This window comes from Melozone crissalis, unplaced genomic scaffold (genome assembly GCF_028551555.1).
Source record: "Melozone crissalis strain CALT ecotype California unplaced genomic scaffold, PUWL_Pcris_2 ptg000016l_1, whole genome shotgun sequence".
Lineage (NCBI taxonomy): Eukaryota > Metazoa > Chordata > Aves > Passeriformes > Passerellidae > Melozone > Melozone crissalis.
The window spans coordinates 17072585-17093382 of NW_026535794.1; the positions used below are offsets into that span (position 1 = coordinate 17072585).

The 20798-nt window shown below is 38.0% G+C and overlaps 1 protein-coding gene across 1 annotated transcript; it reads right to left on the reverse strand.

Moving 5' to 3' along the window:
• Positions 1 to 1051: 1051 nt before the first annotated feature.
• Positions 1052 to 19468, reverse strand: YME1L1 (YME1 like 1 ATPase). Its single transcript, XM_054273468.1, has 19 exons — positions 19376 to 19468; positions 17721 to 17852; positions 16729 to 16894; positions 15724 to 15822; positions 14139 to 14248; positions 12973 to 13123; positions 12774 to 12881; positions 11881 to 11963; positions 10952 to 11042; positions 10022 to 10174; positions 8403 to 8535; positions 7859 to 7921; positions 7275 to 7387; positions 6776 to 6931; positions 5859 to 6010; positions 4867 to 4993; positions 4695 to 4768; positions 3964 to 4050; positions 1052 to 2837 (listed from the first exon to the last, which is right to left on the reverse strand). The coding sequence occupies exons 1-19, from the start codon at positions 19403 to 19405 to the stop codon at positions 2694 to 2696; spliced, it is 2172 nt and encodes a 723-aa protein (XP_054129443.1). The 5' UTR covers positions 19406 to 19468; the 3' UTR covers positions 1052 to 2693.
• Between the last annotated feature and the right edge of the window lie 1330 nt (positions 19469 to 20798).

The following is a 20798-nucleotide window of genomic DNA, read 5'->3' on the forward strand; positions in this document are numbered from 1 at the left end:
GCAGTAAGAGCAGGGTGGGGGCAGGACAGGAACTGGGGTTGCGGTCAGTCCATCACAGGTCGCCCCTGCTGCTCCTCCCTCCTCAGGAAGACTCTCGCTCTAAGCCTGCTACCTCTTCTTCACTGACCTTGGTGTGTGCAGAGCTGTTTATCTCACCTACTCACTCCTCTCTCTCTCTGGCTGCAATTGCTCTTGGGCAGAGCTTCCTCCCCTTCTTTCAGTGTGTTGTCCCCGAGGCTTTACCACCGGGGCTGCTGGGCTCAGCCTTGGACAGGAGCAGCTCCTCCTAGAGCGGTCTGGCAGTGCTCTACTGGACACAGGGAAGCTTCTGGCATCTTCTCCCAGATGCCACCCATGCAGCCTCCTCACGACAAAAACCCTGCCACACAAACCCAACCCAGTGCTTCCTATCTCTGCCCAATAATACGAACGGAGAAATTCCAGCTCCTAGGTGCTCCCAAGAGCACCAGCCATCAAATCCAATGCCTCAACAAACAAGTTTCTTGGCATATGTTACACACACAAAACCAACTAGGAATGACAGTGAACTCCTCAGTAATACTTGTGCTGTTAAGTTGGCCAAAAAGCAAAGATACCCTTTACACTTTATGGCTAATCTTGTAATAATCTTTCACGGCCCAATGATACATCACTTTTTTTTCTTTTTGATACTATCCTATGCATATAGCAAGAAGCTTTTGAATAAGAAAAGCTGGACTTCAAGAACTTACCCCCATAAACAAGATCATTCAATACAGATTTTAGTAACTTCAAACAAAAAAAAGATTTTTTGCTTTTCTTATATGCAAATTCACATTATTTAGCTGGAAAAAATCCCTTCCAAGTCCCACTACTGAAGCAGCAATTGAAAAAAAGGTGTGAATTTCTAGGGAGAACATTCCCTAGAAATCTCACTAAGAGAGAGTGCAATTTTGCCATAATTCTTAAATTTATTTACAATTTTAAATGTTGTATACACCTCAATTTACATACTAGGGAACTTGGTATTACATTTTATAGCAATTTACAGTGAATAAGAAGAAAACCAATGTGCATAATTAAAATTAACCTTTATTACTCCAAAACCAGATGTCAAATATGCAGTATACTTCTGTTTCTATTGGCATATTTCCAAAATACATGTACAACTGTAACTAGTCAGCCTAGATATTTCCTATACCGTTTTATAATATTTGGAAGTTCTCCCACGCTGAGCAGGATGCCACTATAGTAAGTTGACAAAAAGAGGCAAAAAAGAAAGTTGATCTTCTTTTGAAAGGGGGGAAAAAAAAGCATGTGCTCTTACTAAAAATACTAGGTTATAATCAAGCATTACACTCAGAAAATTCTAAAATACTATGTTACTTCTAGTTTTAGGTGTAGCTACCAGTTTCCATTCACATTTCTTGGCACCAGCCCAACTATTTTAATGTCCAAATATGGTAACCCTCAACATTAATATGCTAATACACACCCTCTCTGCAACAGAAGCTTGTAATCCCACAACACTACAACTGATTGTGCAGAAGGATTATGATCAAGATGTGTTATTCCTAAAATCCAGTTCCATGAGATCAGAGGAATACTGGCATATAATTGCTAGTCATCACTTCCACTTGATTGGAAACTAGTCTTGTTCTCAAAACCTTTTTTGTATTTTCTCAGAATTTCCCAAGGTTTCTGTAAGGGTTGAAAGAAAAGATTTTACTTCCCTACTTCTACCATAGAACAGAACTAGGAATGTTATTTGAAACAACACATGCTTCAAACATTTTCTGAATTACTTTTCAGTGAGTGACGTTGTCCTCTTCGAAGAGATTATGTGTTGGATTATCAAACGCCATATTGTATTAATAGAAACTAGTTCTGTAGAATTTCCAGCAGTGTAAAAGCACTGTCATCAAAGCACTGCCTACTGCAGTAATAAAAATTTTAAGAAACTTGTCAGCAGCACATCAGAGGTCACAGGTATTTCTCTTATCCCTGCTATAGTTTCACCCAAAACATGGTCCAAAAAAGGCTTAGACACATTTAGTCTGTTGTTTTTGCAATTTCTCTCCCAGCCATACAGATGTGTATTTTAACCCCAAGAGTACTGGAAACATGACCACTACCATTTTTGTCTAGCATGGTGCTCCCACCATGTAGCTTGTTCGTTCTTTGAGATGTTTTGTTACATTTCTAAATAAGAAGTCCTCAATAGTGGTCTCTAACCCCAAACAGAGTATGAGCAATAGCTACACGACATACTGTTGCTTTACATCTCAGTCTGTCACTCTCCATAACATCCCAGAGCACACACTGTGAGGTATCACTTCAAACACACATGTAGCAGCACGGCCCAGGAAGCTGTGCCAACACACACCAGTGGATCTGCATGTTTTTCTGCTCAGCTTCAACACATTTGATTGGATCAAAATGCTGAATTCAACCCTGAGATTTATCCTTCTGAATGACTTCTTGTGCGAAGAGTATAAGGAGCAGAGGATGAGGAACTTGCTTTATTTTGTGTCTTATTCTGATGAGACACAACAAATAGATGAGTAACAGAAGCTCACAAGAGACAGACTACTATTAAAGTGACACTAATGCCATACACACATCAGGAAGAGAAAAAAAGGCTATGCTGCATAAGACTACTGCATTGCTAGATGTACATTCTTCAAATTATCAGGTACATATCCCAGAAGTTATCATCTTACTTCTAGTTTTTTTCCCTCTAGAACAATTTGGATTTCTTTGGCATCCAGAGTCTCATATTTCAATAAAGCTTCTGCTAAATTCTTGTGTTCTTTTGCATGAGTCTTCAGGATGTTCTTCGCTCGCTCATAGGAGTCCTAATTTGAAGAACATGTAGAAGGAGATTTTAAGACTTTACAACAAAAACAACAGCAAGATTCCACTTTAAAAATCGTTTCCAGGTAAATACAGCTTGAGACAAACATTTAAAGTTGCGCCTTACATTTCAAAGCTAGCACAGCTCCTGATTCACAAAGCTTTAAAATACAGCTGGCATAATTAATGAAAAGCAACCAAACACTTTATGCCACCTGTGCATTTCGCATAAGTAGGGCTAAAAACAAATTCCTGAGATAAACCTTAGTATTGTTACATATGACTTAGAAAACACTTACTAGATTTGAAAATTTCCTGATTTTTTATAACAATTTTTTTGCACTATGAGCAAAGCTATAGCATTCACAGATTTTTCCTCAAAGACAAGCATTTTAAATATTTATAAAACTCAAAACACTATGTAGTTTTAGAAAGCTGAAAGCTACCAGCTACACTAAGCCACCAGTTGCTGCAAGTAGATGTGCACTGCCAGCATTACCAGTTTCAACTTTTAGTTCTACCCTGGCCAAGTCAGTTCAAAACCAAATACAGCAAAAGTGTTACTCATTGAAATGTTACAAGTAATTCTCCTGCCTGTGGCAAACTAAGTCAGATTACCAGAATAGTGATCAGGAAGTTCAGTGATTATCAAATGTTACAAATTTCCCCAAGCACCTGACATTGATCACTGTGAGGAAGAGGATACTGGAGGCAACACTCTGATCTGATATGGCCATTCCTGTGATTTTATACAAAATTACTTATCTTGGGAGTTATGAAATGTGAAAGTAACATAAAACACCCACATCTGTTCTAAAACAATTTGTAGCCATACTTTCCCTGTGAATTGAATAGGAAAAAAACCAAATCCTGACCAAATATAAGAGAAATGTTAAAGAGTATATTGAAGAGCCCAACATCACCAACTTGATTTACACTACTTGTGCATGACAATCACCAACAAGTTTTGATATGCAGACATTCAAAGTTGCAGCTACATTAAATACTTGGGAATACTTCCACCCACTGGTGTATCTTCACCAGTATACATGACTTAAATGAAGTAACCAATCAAGCAGGTGTTCAGTTGATCTCAGAATATGAGAGTGGAGGGGGAGAGGCTCTTACCCGTAGAAGTGTCCTCACTTCCTGTTCAATTGCAGACTGCGTTTCCGGGCTGACTTTCCCCGGATCAGTGTAGGTCATAACACCCAGCTAAACAACAACAAAAATATCTTTAGCTTGCTACTGTTGCAGTCATACACACAAAACTCTCTACAAGTTTCAGCATCTATCAGCTTCTGCGTGCAAACAAAATCATGAGTCAAATGCCTGCTGTAGTGCTCTAAGCAGAAGCAAAACAAGCCTATCCATCAACTATGTAGTTACTGCAGAATTGTTTCAATAGGTCACAGTACAGATCCTAATTAGGTGCTTTCTTACTTAAAAATCAAACCAAAATGTCTACACTACTAATACTTGATAGACAATCAACATGACTAAAGAAGCTTCTAAAGAAAGTCCACAAAACTCCCTGTTGTTACCCTCTTTGCCCTCCCAGACTCAATTCCAAATTATCCTCAATTCCAAAATGTCTGGCTTTATTATAACTATTTCCTGAAGATATTTGTGATTTTCAAGGCAATTTTGAAGTGAAAATCAAGCGAGGTAATTTTTTAAACTGTCAATATGCAGGTTTTCTAGTTGAGCTCTCTACAGCAGACCAGGTCATAAGGCTCACTCTTTTTGTGATAACTACTTACCATAATCTCAGAGATCACTGACAGATAAATAGGCTTCAGCTAGAGAACAGAACTTGGTTTTACTCCATATAAATATTAAAGGATTGATGATACTACCTTCTCACTCATTCCAAATCGAGTCACCATCAGTCTTGCAATTTTGGTAGCATTGTCAAAATCACTGGAAGCACCTGAGAGCAAGCAGATCTAAGTTACATTACTGAAACCACGTTAAACACGCCAGTCCACACCCTTGATCAAAAACTCTTTTAACTACCAATTAGCTGACCTGTTGTGATGTGATCACTTCCAAATATGAGCTCTTCTGCTACTCTTCCTCCCATACAGACATCCATCTGTGCGAGCAACTGGGATCTAGTTTCACTCCATCTATCATTTTCTGGGAGCAAAGATACCTGTAAGACACAGAACTGTGGTCAGCTAACAAAAACCAAAGAAGTACTGAAGTAATCTCAAAAACATTCTTGTTTATATCGGAAGCAGATAAAGATTTTATGTAACACTTTGCATGCTCTGGCGTGCCTCTAGTATATGCATTTATCAGGACTGCTTGGAGGTGCTGAGTGGAACCACTGAAACAGCCTCCTCAGACCCTGAGCACCCCATCAATGTGAGCAACTACTGCCAGAAGAAACAGAACAAATCAACTTGCCCAGAGGATTCAGACCAGTGATTTTCATTAACTGAACACATTAACTTGAAAAAGTTCAGCAGAAAGAGACATAATAGAAATATTTTTCTGTTCAAATGCTTCGTAGATACAGGCAAAATAGAAAAACTTATGGATATCTACGCAAAAAATAAGGTGGGTAACCAATGAAGCTTAAAAAAACAAAACTGGACAAAGAACAACCTGATAAAGGATTCTGTGTTAAAAGTACAGCTGAGCTTCTACCTAACAGTCCTTTAGGTGATCTTCAAAATTTTGCTGTTGGGTGCTATTTCAACTGCAGCAGAATCAAACTTACTTATATTTCTCTTTCCTTGTACATGTGAACTGTTATACCAGTGCACAGTAATTTATTAAAAAATGAAGAAAGCTTTTTATCACACAGAAAGGATGACCTTGGGTTTTCAAAGAGACTGCTCATAACTGACTATTTCCACAGACTACAATATTCATTAACAAATAACAGCACACAGCATCATTACAAATTCTTCTGCACCACCAAACCAACATAAAAATTAAACTAAATAAATAAGTATTAATAAGGTAAATAAAATTTTAAAATACTAAAAAATGGATGAAGAAACACTCACATGTCCCAGTGTTGTTCCTCGTGTCATGATTGTGGCCTTGTTGATCGGCATGGCATCCTTGGTGTAATAGGCAATGATAGCATGTCCAGACTCATGGTAAGCTGTGATGGTTCTGTTCTTCTCATCAATTTCTACACTTCTACGCTCGGGTCCTTAAACAGAGGAACATTAAATTAACCTTTTTGTGCAGCTGGCCACCACAATCCACACCCTGCATAAACTCAAACAGGGCACAAAGCAGCCAAGGAACAGCATGCGATCAAAAGGAACTAACATTTATATGCAAAATGTTTACGAGTCAGATTTTAATGTCTAAAAAATGGACATAAACATATTCTACAGATAAGCTGCTTTTAAAGTAGTAGATTTAAAATGCAGTCTAAGTATCTGAGAAAACTCCATTTCCTCTCTCAAGCATGAATAGACCAGATTTATAGTGCTTATGTCTAAGATGTTTAAGATTTGTGCTGCCACTTGAGAAGTTAAACAGAAGCTCCAGATTTCTGGTCATCCATAAGGGAAGGGTAAGAAATCAAGCCTGTGTCTCCCTCCAGGCTGAAGCATGACATGCAGCATTTTTATTTTTAAAAATGGTATGAAATTTGAAAAAATGCATTTCACGCTAGATTTTACATACTACTCTCTAGTCTCAGAAGGTTCTATTCAGAAATAACTAATAGGAAACTTTATTTCTTAAAAAAAATCCAAACAAACAAAGAAATCCCCCTCTAACCCCACTATAAAAAAACCAAACCAAACCAACAAAACAAAAAAACCAAACAAAAAAAAAGCCATAGTGCAACAATCTGAAAAACAACACCATAAAAACTTTACTATTCCCCTGTAAAAGTCCCTATCACATAAGAAAAGCTCTGTGTATTGTAATATACATTAATGTCTTTCATACAAAATCCTACCCATTAGAATTTTGTCCTTGGAGAATTCTAGTTCTTTCATGGTTACCATATCTTTTCCATCAACAGCAGCCTTTAAGGCAGCTTGATTTACAAGATTTTCAAGCTCTGCTCCAGAAAATCCTACTGTGCCTCGTGCAATTATTTCCGGATCAACAGCTGTAGGAGAAGAAAAAAAACCACAAAGCAAAACAATTTTGTTTATTAGAGGCCATATTGCTCCTGAAATTTTAGGCAAGAATCATATTATATTAAAAATGATGCATTAAACAAGAAAAAATAACAAACAAACACATCAGTCTTAAAAGAAATGAAGCTTAATTCTCAAGACACTATGAACTCTTAAGGACCAGAGAGAAACATGACATATGAGACAGTTTTTGTGATCTTTATTGATGCAGTAAAGCCACAATTGCTAATGGAACAAAGGACTAACATGAGGGGGCAGATCCACTATAAAATCTGTTACATAAAAAGATACTAGAGTAAAATATTTACTTACATGGGTCATACTTGATTTTGTTAAGGTACCACTTGAGAATTTCCGTGCGACCTCTTACATCAGGCTTGGGAACGGTAACTTGCATGTCAAAGCGACCAGGACGTATTAGAGCACTGAGGGAAATGACAATTTAGCACACTGACTCAAAAATACTGCAGGAAACTTACCAATGTTTATCAAGGAACAAAAAATCCAGTGCTGGTTCTAAAGATATCTACACATATGAAAAGACTATGTTTTTCTTATCTGCTTGTAGAAAGATAGATGAAAGGTATTTATTGACAACTAATTTAAAAGGGGTTTTTTGGCATTTGAAAATTTTGTATTCTGAACAAGGAATGCAGCTTATCAATTTAGCTGAAAACTTGTAGAAATATCAAATGTTTAAAACATATTAATTATTTCTCCATATTTAACTCTGCAACCTATTAAATGCCAAAAATCAGTCAATACACATCCTTTCTAAGAAGGAAAACTGCAGCTATGACACTGTAATACTTGAAGATTTTCACAAGTAACTTTGGTTTTGTTGAAGGGGTTTTTTTACTACATGGTCTGTAAAACAAGCAATGAATTATACTCACTTGTCTAATGCTTCAGGGAAGTTTGTGGCACCAATAATAACAACACCTTCATTTGGTTTAAAGCTGCGTGGAAAACAAGGTGTGAATTCTTTTTTTTCTGGACACAAAATTTACAATTTTGTCAATAACTACTGTTACTGACCTTACTGGCCAGTCAAAAACATGCTTTTACACTACAACATGTGATCCAAGAATGACCATGTTTAACTCAGCAACTGGTTAAAAACATGTTCTAATCTCTGTGTTGAGCTTCTTCCTTTAGATATATAACCAGGCTAAAAAACCTGAGAAATAATTTAAAATAAACGGCAGCTGTTGTGCAAATACAACTCAAAAGCTTTTATATTCTTTACCATAAGTCCATTAATGCTACTGTTGGCAGTACTAGAAAATAGCCATAAAAGCATATTAAATATATATCCTTAAAAGCATCACAAAAAAATTACACAAAACTTCAAAGCTGCCAAGAAGAAAAAGTTCACCCACATATCCAAAATACCAGCCAGTCAAGCACCTTCTGTGCCCTCAGAATTCATATATTTACCCATCCATTTCAGCAAGGAGTTGATTAATGGTCTGTCTTGAATAGGGGTGCATTGGAGATTCAATTCTCTTCCCACCAACAGAGTCCAATTCATCAATGAAAATAACACAAGGTGCATTTGCTTTTGCTTCCCCTGACAAAAGGAAAATAGCAGAAGGAACCTTGAACCACACAAAGGAACAGACAATCCATCAGGTAGTTCAGGATTCTACTGTTTCTGTTATTCCTGGATTACAAAGTGTTCTGTTAGACATCACAAAAACTGTCTTGCTTTTAGCCTAAAAAAAGGAAAGAGAATCTTTATTCTCTTAATCTTGCCATTTCAAAAATATATTTCTCCTCAGCTTATTCTTATCAAGCTACAAGAAATCACTAGTAAAACAAACTGTGTAATTGCCCTATTTTGCATGAACTTCTTACAAGAGTTTATTTTATTGGCTTGGGTAGAGAATATTTGCCTATTACATAAAAACAATATAAAACTTGATGGGTCTCAACACTAACTTACTTTAATAGAACTTGTTTGTTATATTACAATGAAGGGTTCACACTCAAGTTTACAGGCATTAAAACACTAAATAAAAATGCTGTAATAAGCATGAAGACCATCAGGTGGTGCATGCATACAAGGATGCAATTCATTTCACCCCCCAGACATATCTGTAACATTAATATACCAGGCAGGCATCTACACTTCTGTAGTAAACAGAAGGAAATGCATTTTTAAGGTACTATATACATGTACTATATTTTGCACCCCGTTCATGTAAATTCACATTTTTTCTACAAATGCAAACTATTTTGTACATTGTATATATTTGACCCTATCAATCTTCCATTTAAGAGGGAAGCTGGATTTTCTTTTCCCCAATAATATTTTCACACTTAAAATAGGAAGTCTCTTCTGTGAGAGCAATAAATCTAAACATAAGTTTTCAAAGTTTTGTTATCCTGCCGATGGTCTGAGAAAGGAAATCTCAGCTTATTACCACACCATGATGCCATAAAGCTTTAATTCAGGGTAAAAAAAATCTAAATATGAGGGCAGTAATTGAGAAGGTTAACTCAATTTTTTCCTCTTTCATTTACAATTAAAATTTACTAAAATTTATATATGACTAAGGAAATTACAATTTCAAATATTCAATTTAGTCTATCGAACATTACGTTTCTAATTAAATTACTACTTCTCTCTGGACCATTGTAAAACCAGTTAAGGGTTTATAACTGATTTTTATCAGTTATAAGTTTATAACTGATTTTTATCAATTATAGGTGTTTATAACAGCTATCATTTCATGTGATGGTTAGGAAGTAGCTACAGTTATAAACTGTATATGATGGTTGATGATAGATAGTTATAAACACCTATAACTGATAAAAATCAGTTATAGCTGTTTATAACAGCCATCATTTCATGTGATAGTTAGGAAGAAGCTACAGTTAACTGATGCTCACAGAATTGTGACATTTACCTCCACAATTAAAGCTTTATTTATTAGTCTCATACACGACTACTTTCCAGTAACCAGAATTGTAACTAATCAAGCCATGTAAACAACACTGAATACTTAACCTTACATGTGAGAAGATTTCCAACCCAGGAATATTTAACTTACTGAAGAGGCTCCGGATGCGACTGGCTCCCACCCCAACAAACATCTCATCAAACTCGGAGCCGGACGCGTAATAGAACGGAACATCGGCCTCCCCCGCCACAGCCCGCGCAAGGAGCGTCTTGCCAGTACCAGGTGGTCCAACTAACAAAATGCCTAAAAGACAAACAAAAAACCCAACAAAAACACCACATCCACACAGTCTTCTTATATGAGTGGTTTCTTCCTTGCATTAAAGGAAATAATGTACACTTGACTCCTAAAAGGTGTTAAGATGCCATTTCAGGTAGTGCTCGTTACTGCCGGTCTGAAGGAGCTTCCTGGAACAGATCCAGATACAATTTGATCCATATTTAAACAACACCAAGGACTTGTAAGACCATCAAAACAGAAGCCTGAAATATTCTGCAGATTTAATGTTGAGTTTAGCAGCTGAATCCCTAATAGTGTTAGCTTCAAACTGACATTTTCCTGGCTGTTTCTGTGGAATCTTTATTTTTAATTAAATCCTTCCAAGTAACTGTCTTTAAACAGTGTAGAGCACTAACAGGAAACAGATTTCTCAGGTCTATGCATTTCAGATTTTTGTGGATTTCCACTATGATCTTAATCATCCTTTTACATAAAAACATTTGTTTCTGAACTATCTAAAGCAGTTAGGCACTAAAGGTGCTAAAAGCCATAAGGAAGAAATAAAGGCCTTTTAAGAGTTCAGTTAATAAACCCTCCTGCTTTACAGGACAAAATACTGCTGTTTGTTACTTCAATAACTGAAGAAGGCACAGTAAATTTTGTCTAACCCCAAAATTTTAGTTTGCATAATACATGAAGAAATAGTAAGAAACTAGGCTGTAAAGTAGTCACTCAGTACAGAACACACCTCACAGCTGTGGCTACATAGCTTTTTCACTTCTGCTGAGCAATTACTCTTACCTTTTGGAAGTTTACCTCCTAATACAGTAAATTTGTGGGGGTTTTTCAGAAATTCCACAACTTCTTGCAATTCCTGCTTAGCTTCTTCAACCTATACATGAAAAGCAAGCCACAAATATATCTAAGCATTTATAAAACACTGCATGTTTTTGTATGTAGGTTTTGTATTAGAGGTTAAGTCCCTGACTGCATACAGAAAAATATTAAAGTGTACCAAAGAATTTGTGTGGATACCAATATTTAATTCAACCTATCCTAAAGCTGTTTGTGGGACTAAGCAAACATTAAACTCAGTAACACTGAAGGAACAACCAAACAGTTCAAGACCAGGTGTGACCAAAGAAATAAACAAAAAATCAAATATTTCAAATCAAAATATTAGTCTTTTTCATTAAAAAGAGACTAATTCTATCTATTTGTCCAAGGGGAAGGAAAGAGGGAGTTCCTTATTTTGCCACTAATAGTCAAAGAACAATTGAACAGAAAAAATAGAGGTATCCTATCAGCAGTGACATGCCCACTTCTTTCTGGGAATCTCCCTATCTCCTGTCCCAATAACACTGCCTGAAAGAGATGGTACTAAGAGAAAAACGACCAAATGGCATTATCATCTTCATATGCCAATTAACTTCTGCAAAAGGTAGATTAATATTGATATTCATGGCCTGCCATTTGCTATTATAGTCTTTAAAAATGTTATTCAACAAGTAGAGTGCACCTTTTATGAGGTAGTGCATTCCACAAAAACAAAGTAGAAAAAGAGTGGTTAAAGCCTTCCTTCACCTTGGAGTGGTCAATGCATACAAAGTTTCACTTCATACAAAGAAATTTCTTGAACAGACTAAGACATTCATAATGATTAGTTAAACATCAGACTCACAATAATTACTTAAAACAAGAACTTGCACACATTTTACTTTTGATCTTACCCCTTTAACATGCTCGAAGGTGACATTTTTCAGCTGGATTGGATCAACTGCTGCATCAAAGATACTTGATGTTCGAAAGCGTACTAAGAGCAAACAGCAGATGACGAACAACAAATTTACACACAAAGTCATTTCACTGCAAGGCTGAGTGCTGCACCTGAACACATGCCAGTCAGACACTGACCTTACACCTGCCCTTTTGGTAGGGCATGTGTGCACTTACAACTGTCCAGCTGGAATAAGATTTATGTTTCAAAAAAATCTCTGAAATATTTGCAATTAATTCAGTGATATGCTTTTTAGTCACATGTAGTACAGAAAGCTCCTCATCCAGAAGTGTGTACACAAAGCCAGAACTTCTCCCTCAATGTTTCTATACATATCCTAACTTTCTTGAGACTTATAACTTATCAGGTGATAACTCAGCATCAAGCTGAACGTCTCCAGTTATGTTAGCTCAGCCTTTTGATTGTTCCACTATTTACAACAGATTTCTCAAGATTTAGCAACCCAAGTTCCTAGATGCCATAAACTAGGCTGTGATTACAGATTGGAAATCCAAACCATCTTGCCTACAGCTGATCTAGATAACATATCACCTAAATTGAAAGTCAAATACCTAACTGGTGGCCAGTCTGACTTCTCTGGTTCCATGTAACTGCTTCACCAAAAGAAATAAAGTAATTACACTGACACAGAACATTTTTGTCTACATAAATGTTTTGTCATACTGTCATCTGAAAGGCTGTAGCCAGAAGCAGTACATAACTCATAGGATAACTTCTCAGTGTACTAATATAAACCAATCACAATGTCAAAACATATTTAATTTATGCTAAACCTGCTGGAAGAAACAACACAAGTGAAACAGTATGGGAAAAAAGTTAACTAACCAGCATCAGAAAAGGAACCTTTTCCAGGTAAAAATGATGAATATATAGCAAGATAAAAACAAAGAACGAAGAGAAAGAAAGAAAGCAAACGTGATCTTCTTAAGGAATCTGAAAAAGAAAATAAAAACATATTTAACATGGGCTAAAATAAACTACCTTCTAATTACAAAGACAAGATATGTGAATTAACACAACTCACCAAGTGTTTTTTGGAGGAATACCTGTGCTTTCAAAAAGCCTTCTGCAAAACCAGTTTTAAAAGCATCCTGGTGAGCCTCTGGGATGTTTTTTGTTTTCATTAGTGTGTCTAAGTTTTCAACATCAATTCGTCTCTTTCTCAGGATAAAACCCTGCAAGGTTTTCCAAAGCAATGTTAGTATACATCAAGTTTTCATAAACAGTTAATTTACCACCTGGCTAACATGGGTGATAGGAAAAAATAAAATTACAACAGCATATAATTCATGTGCTACTGGGTTAGTTAGAGAGCACAGGCCAATAGCTTGAGTGTGAATCCCCATGGTGTGAGCAGGTGCATTCCCATTTTTGCTGAGCAAATCCATTTTGGAGCCCTCCTGGATCCCAGTTCCAAACTGAAAATATAGCCTAAGACAGATCTGTACACAGCCAGCTCTGTTCAGTGTATTCAGTGGGACTTGTTAGCTTAAGCTTCTTGCTTTATTTTCAATTGCAAAATATCTTTGCAAGTATCATTTTCATGGAGCTTAAGCAAATATATCTCATATGCCCTGTCAAATTTTAGAGCAGCACTGCATGGAGCTAGCTCTGGTTTTATCTTCATCCACAGTACACCTAGTCCCCAGATGAAATAAACCACACATGCCTAGAAGAAGGGAAGAGTTCAAAGAAAATTTACACACACAGTTAAATGAAAAGCCTTACTTAGCCTGACTTCTGTACAGTCATCAATTAGAAGCAAAGAGTACCCAGGTTAATTATCCAAAGCAGTAACAACACCAAGTTATCTGCTGACTTGAAAACACACATTCTTGTATGTTAAACTAGCTGTATTTCTGCTTAAAGAAATGAATCCTTTGACTTGAGGCTATTTTTAGTTTTTATTCTGTTTTAGAAACAGAAATAATTTAATTTCTAGAGTTAAAACCATAGTTATATGCTGAAACTGTTCTCCTAAAAATTCAAATAACCACACTATTGGTGATATTATGGAACAAATATATGAATTAATAAGAAAAAAAATACACTGCCATTAGCTCAAGTTTTAGAATTAAGAAATATTTTCATGCTAGTGAAAGAAAACATCTATGGTAAATTTGAAGGCTTAGTTAAGAGAAAGAGATGGTTTGAGTAAGCCCAAAACAACTTAATGTTACTTATATTTACCTTCAAAATTGAAGAAAGTGAACTTTTTGTTTCTGTGAATTGATCAGATGTTGACTGCAGACGTCTTGCTCTTGATCTCAGAGTCTTAAAGTTCCGTGTCTGTATGTAGACTTTACATAGTAAGAATAAACAGAAGTTAAAACCTAATCATTACTACCACCACTACCAAAAAAAAAGCCTTAATAAATTTCTGAAACTATTATATGAAAGAATAAGGAATATAATCTTCCCATCGTATCCACTGTACTGTAAATGGATAGTTATGTAATCACAAACTCTATTTGTCATTTGACCTTGCAAGCAACCTTCTGTTTCACATAAATTTTCAAGTTGAAATAATCTGAGTTCATGGTGTAAATTATAGCTAATTGGCCAACTCAGGGAAGAGGAGACATTCAGACAATTAAATCCAGGCAGGCTGACAAAGATGAAACATTCAGAAGCAAAAGCAGGATGGGAATAATGCTTTGTGAGCTCTGCTGGTAAAATGCCCTGAGGAGAACCAGAATGGCTTCAGTGTACTGTTAACTTCATTAGTGACAAAAGAAATGAGATCCTTTAATCACAGTGAGCTAATGACACTCTAAGTTCTCTCCTACCACATCAGAAACCTTGTGAGGAACATTTCACCCCAAGTGAATGTTTTTCTTCTTTTACTGCTGTATTTTAAAATAAACATCAACACCAGTCAATTAGGTTGGTTTCACTAAGCTTTTTGTTGTTGTAGAACAGCACCAGATAAAAAGAACTTCTGCAGCTGACCCTTGAGCCCTGCTCAAAACAGGTCTAACATTTGATCAGGTAGTGCTGGACCTTGTCCAGCTCAGTTTTGAAAATCTCCAAGGATTAAGATAACCAAACTTCTCCACGTGATCTGTTTCAGAACTTAACCATTCTCAATGTGAAAATGTTCAAACAGGTTTTATTCCATTTGCTTTTACTTGGGATTGTTGTCTCTTCTTTGAGGTGTATGTGAGAAGGGTAACTGGTATGGCTCCAATAGCAATTGGATCCCTCCTTGCCCTTTATTCTGCTAACTAAAACCTCAGACCCTTCAGCTTCTCCCCTGTAAAAAAGGCTTAAAAATTTGCCTCCTTCCTTGTGACTCATTACTGGGCTATCTCCATACTGTCAGCATTTCTCTTTGCCACAGGATACAAACATAGATATACCTACAGGTGGCATCAGAAGAACTGAATTTAGGACAATACCTGAACTTCCTGAACTGTTCATTATATTTTCACTAATGCCACCAGTCACCAAACCCCTCAAAAAATTCAACTGGATGAGTACTGAATTCAACATATTTATTGACTCAAAAATAGTCAGTTCATCTGTGGTCTTTTGAGATTATAATCCACAAATACTAACACCTTGGAACATCATGGTGATTACTAACTTCTGGAAATACACTACTCAAGTGCAAAAAATAACTTCATTATTTAAAGTGCTAATATCAACTTAAGTTTCTCCTGGAAGCTTGCTGGTATTTCCTGAGTGATGCCTCTACAACAAATCCAAAAATACTTCTCCAGAATAGAAAAATTCTGTAGAGATTAAACCAGTGTAGTTTAATGTTTCATACCTGGCCAACACCGAACATCTGAACAGAAATTCTGGAGGGGATGAGGATGTTGTCCATACAAACAAGATGAGCGTAAAGCACTGAAAACATCCACAAAACCTACAGAAAGATACAACAAAGTGTAAATACACCCTGTCTTAAATGGCAATTCAACATTACTTCTTGCACAGTTTTTTTAGTTTTTAAAATATTAATTATATTTTACTATAGCACTCCAGGCATCTTTAATTAAACAAATTACCAGAACATCTATCAAAGCTTTGAAGCACTTCCAAGTATTTATTTGCTTTCAGGCAATTGTCACTGAGCTATTTTTTTTTGTATCTCACAACACAATGCAATTTAAAATCTTTTCTCTAATAGCAGCCCAGCAATATTATTCCTTACACTCCTCCTTTCTAATGCAGTACTATATAGACAGTATCTCAAATGTATATGGCAGTATCTCAGCTGTATACTTCTTTTTCTAATAGATTCTTAAGCATCTGCAATGGTCTTCCTTCATTTTAGACTAATTCCAACAAAACATCTTCACCTGCAAGGAACTACTCTTGCTTATTTCAGCAATTAAATACTCTACATGGAGTGTTAACAACTTGCTATCTTGAATTCCTTTCTAATTAGTATCTTTGTGTCACATTCCTTCAAGTAAAAAATTGATTAAAATGTTAACTGGGGATTTCTGTGACTTAAGTAGATTAGCAAAATCTAATGTCTTAATGAAACAAACTGGTGGTATATTCACAGCTCAGGCTCATCACTGAGAGATAGAGCTGAGTTCAGAAAAGTTTAACAGCAACCAAATTGAAATCCAAAGAAACAATTAGTTGAATTTCCTAAATTTTTCAAGTTTACAGAGACAAGCTATATACAACAATAAATACATGAATACTCTTCATTAAATACATTTAACTACAAATTATCTACAGTACAAGATATTAAACTGAAGAATAACTGTATTCACCTTTATAATTTAACTCTCACAAACATGTCACTCAAACATACCATGCTTATTTTCAAAGAAGGACTGAGCAGAAACATATGATGTGTGCCACTGTGAGGAGACTTTGCTTTCTGTACAGTAGCCAGGAAGCAGCCTGTTCACCAACTCTCTGAACTGGTTAGCTTTCAAATCAGACAATCCCAGATCTCTTAAATTTTTAAACACAGACTGAAAAACAGAAATAAATGTTAAAAATTTACATAAGATTACCCTAGAGAAAAAATTTCCCAGTAGCCCCCAGAAGCAAATACAGACTGAAAAAAACAAATCAATCAAACCAAAAAACCCCACAAAAACCCAACAATGGAATCACAACACAGTGGTGAGCAGTACAACCCATACTGATTTCCACAGTTCTGCAGTTACTGAGAAATTCGATGGTTTTCCTCCCAAAAAAGTGCTTAGTTACAAAACTCATAAGAAGTGAGTTGAAAGAGAAGTGGCAATATCTAATACCACTTGGCACTGTTTTAATTTTCAATGTCAAAAGCAAGAAATACCCAATGATAATGAAACATATTTTAACAGAAAAATAAAACTGAACATGAAACCATGCCACTTAATTGCTCAAAAACATTCAACACATTTTAAGTTACAGTCCCCATTTTCTCACAAGCAATAATGACACAAACTTTGCTAGAGCTCAGAATAAAAAGGTAATATAGGGTTTATTAACAGAAAACTTGTTACTTTACCGGAAGAACCATTAAACTGGAAACGAAAACAAATCCCTTCCTCATTTGCAAAGTACTACTGAGACAAATACCAGCTCTTTTTTTTTAAATGAAATACTGTATTTTTGTCAAATCCTTACTGGCAAAACACCGACTGACTGTAGTTCTGCCAAAAGGATGCACTCTACATGTTAACATCCTGTTTTGTTTAGTCATATTACATTATTTTACAGACCAGTCAAATGTTACATTCAATTAAACTCATATTATTCAGATTTAATGCCAGTTAAACCATCACTTTTTCAAAAGGTTTTTTGTACCTCACTCTTTTGAGGATCATGCTCTGGGGAGGTGTCCCTCTGGACAGGCTGTATGGACGCTTTGCTGGCAGAAGTTGTGGAGCTTTTTGGTGAATGAAAGGCATTGATAAGGTGACTCAGAGGAACAGTAGCCTGGAAAAAAAATAGATAAGGACTTAGGCTTGTTTAAACTATTTAAATATACTTCTGTTCCAAACTCTAACTTATAACAGCATATCTTGTACACTGCCTTTTAAATTACTTAATTATAAACCACATTATCTTCAACACCACAGTGTCAGCTGATACCTCTTTTTAAAGGGAAAAAAAGAGAAAGTTTAAGCATGTATGACAGATTAGAAACTTGTATTTTCATCTCTAAAGCAATGCTTTTATAACTTGAACTATCTGTACTTTTTCTTGCATTTTTATTAGCCATTCCCAAATGTTGCCTTTATGTTTTCTTCCTCAGGATCACAGTTTCAGCTTAAGGATCAAAATGAAACTCCACAAAGCACACAGTCAAATCTGCAGCTCAGCAGCATTCAGCCAACACCACCTCAGGAATCAGTACAGAAGCTCAGGTGCACCAGGTGTGAGGGCTGCTCCTTCTCCTGGCACGACTCCATCTCTTGTGAACATATGGGACAAACAACCCCAGCAGTTCCAAACCTCCTCAAACTCTGTACACGTCCCAGGAGCTGGGACACAACCCTGGCCACTGCAATTGAAGCACAACTGGGTATGTCCATGAACATCCTCCTGCAAGGACTACCATCTCTGTGTTGACTAGATAGCAGATCAAAAGAGACAGTGCTGTGAGACAGGAAATCTGCTTCATAATTAATAATACAAAACTGTAATTTGACTCAGAGTTTGTGATAAAACCATAAAGCTTCTAGAGGTCAAAGCCAGCATCCCAGCCACTAACCAAACTTTCTGTCTGCATTTCCCACTCTGGTGAAATGACACCTCCCTAGAAACACATAAACTCTTCCATTTCACTACTCTGATGAAAGCTTTAAACACATTCTCCACGTGTGAAAAGAACAACCAAATCCTATAGTCTATCACACACTAATACAAAACTTAAAAATAAAACCGAAACCACTGGTTCAGATCAAAGTCCATAAAACTCACCAGTCCCATCGGACTCATTGCCTAATTAAAGGTGCCTTCCTGATTGTTGTTAGACTGTTCCGTGTAACAAATTACAACGATCTTCCCTCCACTTAACTCTTCTAAGTCATTTCCTCTTGGCTTTCACAAGAACCCGTTAAAATTAACAGCATAGTTTAACTGTAGTAACACGTCACCACCCCTTGCTTCTGCTACAAAAACAGACACTAAAAAGCGCCACGTAAGGTTATTTCGTCGTTTCAGAATGCTTTTACTCTTTGCAATCTTTTACTGTACCTCCCTCTCTCCCCCATTTATGTATCTTTTTCCTCGATGCGGACCGCACACCGCCGCAGCCCCCACCCGCTCCTCTCCCGCTGACGCCCAAAGCCCCGGGAACGTGGCAGGCAGGAACGGGCTCCTCCCGCCGCTGCCCGCAGCCGCCGGGCCTTCCGAGCGCCTCCGCCCGGACACGGAGCGAGCCCCCGCCGGGAGCGGGCCCGGGGCGCGGCGAGCCGCGCACGGCACCGGGCCGGAGCGCCCCGCCAGCCGCTCACCTGGGGCTGCACGGTGGAGAAGGAAAACATCCTGCCGGCGGGGCCGGCGGCGGCCGCAGGCGCCTCTTCCGCCTCGCAGCCCAGCCGCAGGAGCCCGCCTGCTGTGGCCGCCGGCGGTGAGGAGGCGCCGCGGCTCCGCTCCGGGAAATGTCCGCCCCGCGGCCGCGCCGACCGGGCCGAGCCGCCCCGGAAGCGGCGGCAGCGCAAAGAGCTTCCGGGCCGCTGCACCGCGCAGCCGCCGCCTCGAGGCCGAGGCGGAAAAAGCGAGCGGGCGCAGCCAGGGCCGTAGCAGCGGGGCGGGCAGGGCCCCGCGGGGCACCCGCTCTCAGCCCGCGGCGGTGCAACTGCCAGAGCGCCCTGCCCCTGCTCGCTGTCAGCGCCCCCGGGTGCTGTCCGGAACGCGCGTCGTTAACCGGCGCACAGCGGGATATTTCTAATTTTTATTCTAGTTTGTGTAGGGACATAGGTGGTGACCCACGAAAGGCTGGCTTACCAAACATAAAACTTGACACTATACATTTTAACAACGACATCAACATTGCTTGTTTACGAATTACATAAATATTTTGTTAATTAGATTTCAGCCCCGTATTTAGCTATAGATCTCCTTTCTCAAGCTAATCAGTGTGTAGGTGCAGTTCTTCTTTCCATTTGAGTCTGGGGTCTGTTTTGAATAGGTGGTCAGGGTCTCCCACTGCCAGAATTACCCTTCCCAGTTACTGCTCAGTCTTGACTTCAATACTGGTGGCTCTAGTCCAGACAACCCATTTGTCTTGGGATTATCTTTCCTTTTCCTTAAAACAAAATACTAGCCAAGTGTATGATGTTTCTAAAGCAATGGAGGATATGGAGGTGATTTGAGACAGCCAGCACAGTTCTGCCAAGGGAAAATCCTCTCTGACCAAACTAGTAGCCTTCTATGATGGAGGAACTGTATCAGTGGATAAGTGATACAGGTGTCATTTATCTGGACTTCCATAAAGCCAATTTTTGCAAGGGTTTATTAGTGTTTTCTTGCTTTTACCTGACCACTGCTCTTAACTGAAAGTGCTGCCCCACACCAACTTTCACTGCTCGGGATGAGCACAGCCCCACTGCTGCCTCCCCCTGCCTCTGTGTACATACATCTCTTCTGTTTTCCACTAGCACTCTCCTGTTCAAAGTCATGTAGCTCAGCTTGCTGATTTGGCAGAAACCTCACCTGACAACAGCAAAAAAATCTAAAAGGTGATGAACATTTACGTAGAGCCGCTCCATGGAGCAGCTTTCCACTTAGCTGTACAATGGGTCACGCTGCCTGGAGGAAAAGAGAGGTGTTGCCCTCTCTCCATGAGCTCAGGCTGCAGTGGAACACACACTCCTGATGCACTACCATTGCTGGCCTAGCCTGATGTCTGCCCAAGGTGCCAGCACAAGAAGCACC

Bases quoted from the DNA above. Each gene is read 5' to 3' on its own strand.
- YME1L1 (XM_054273468.1), bottom strand. From the start codon at position 19,405: ATGTTTTCCTTCTCCACCGTGCAGCCCCAG. The intron at 10,175-10,951 runs GTAAGAGTAATT...TTTGTCTTTTAG, and splicing joins AGGAGGTAAACTTCCAAAAG to GCATTTTGTTAGTTGGACCA. The intron at 4,994-5,858 runs GTGAGTGTTTCT...TGTGTCTTACAG, and splicing joins GAGGAACAACACTGGGACAT to GTATCTTTGCTCCCAGAAAA.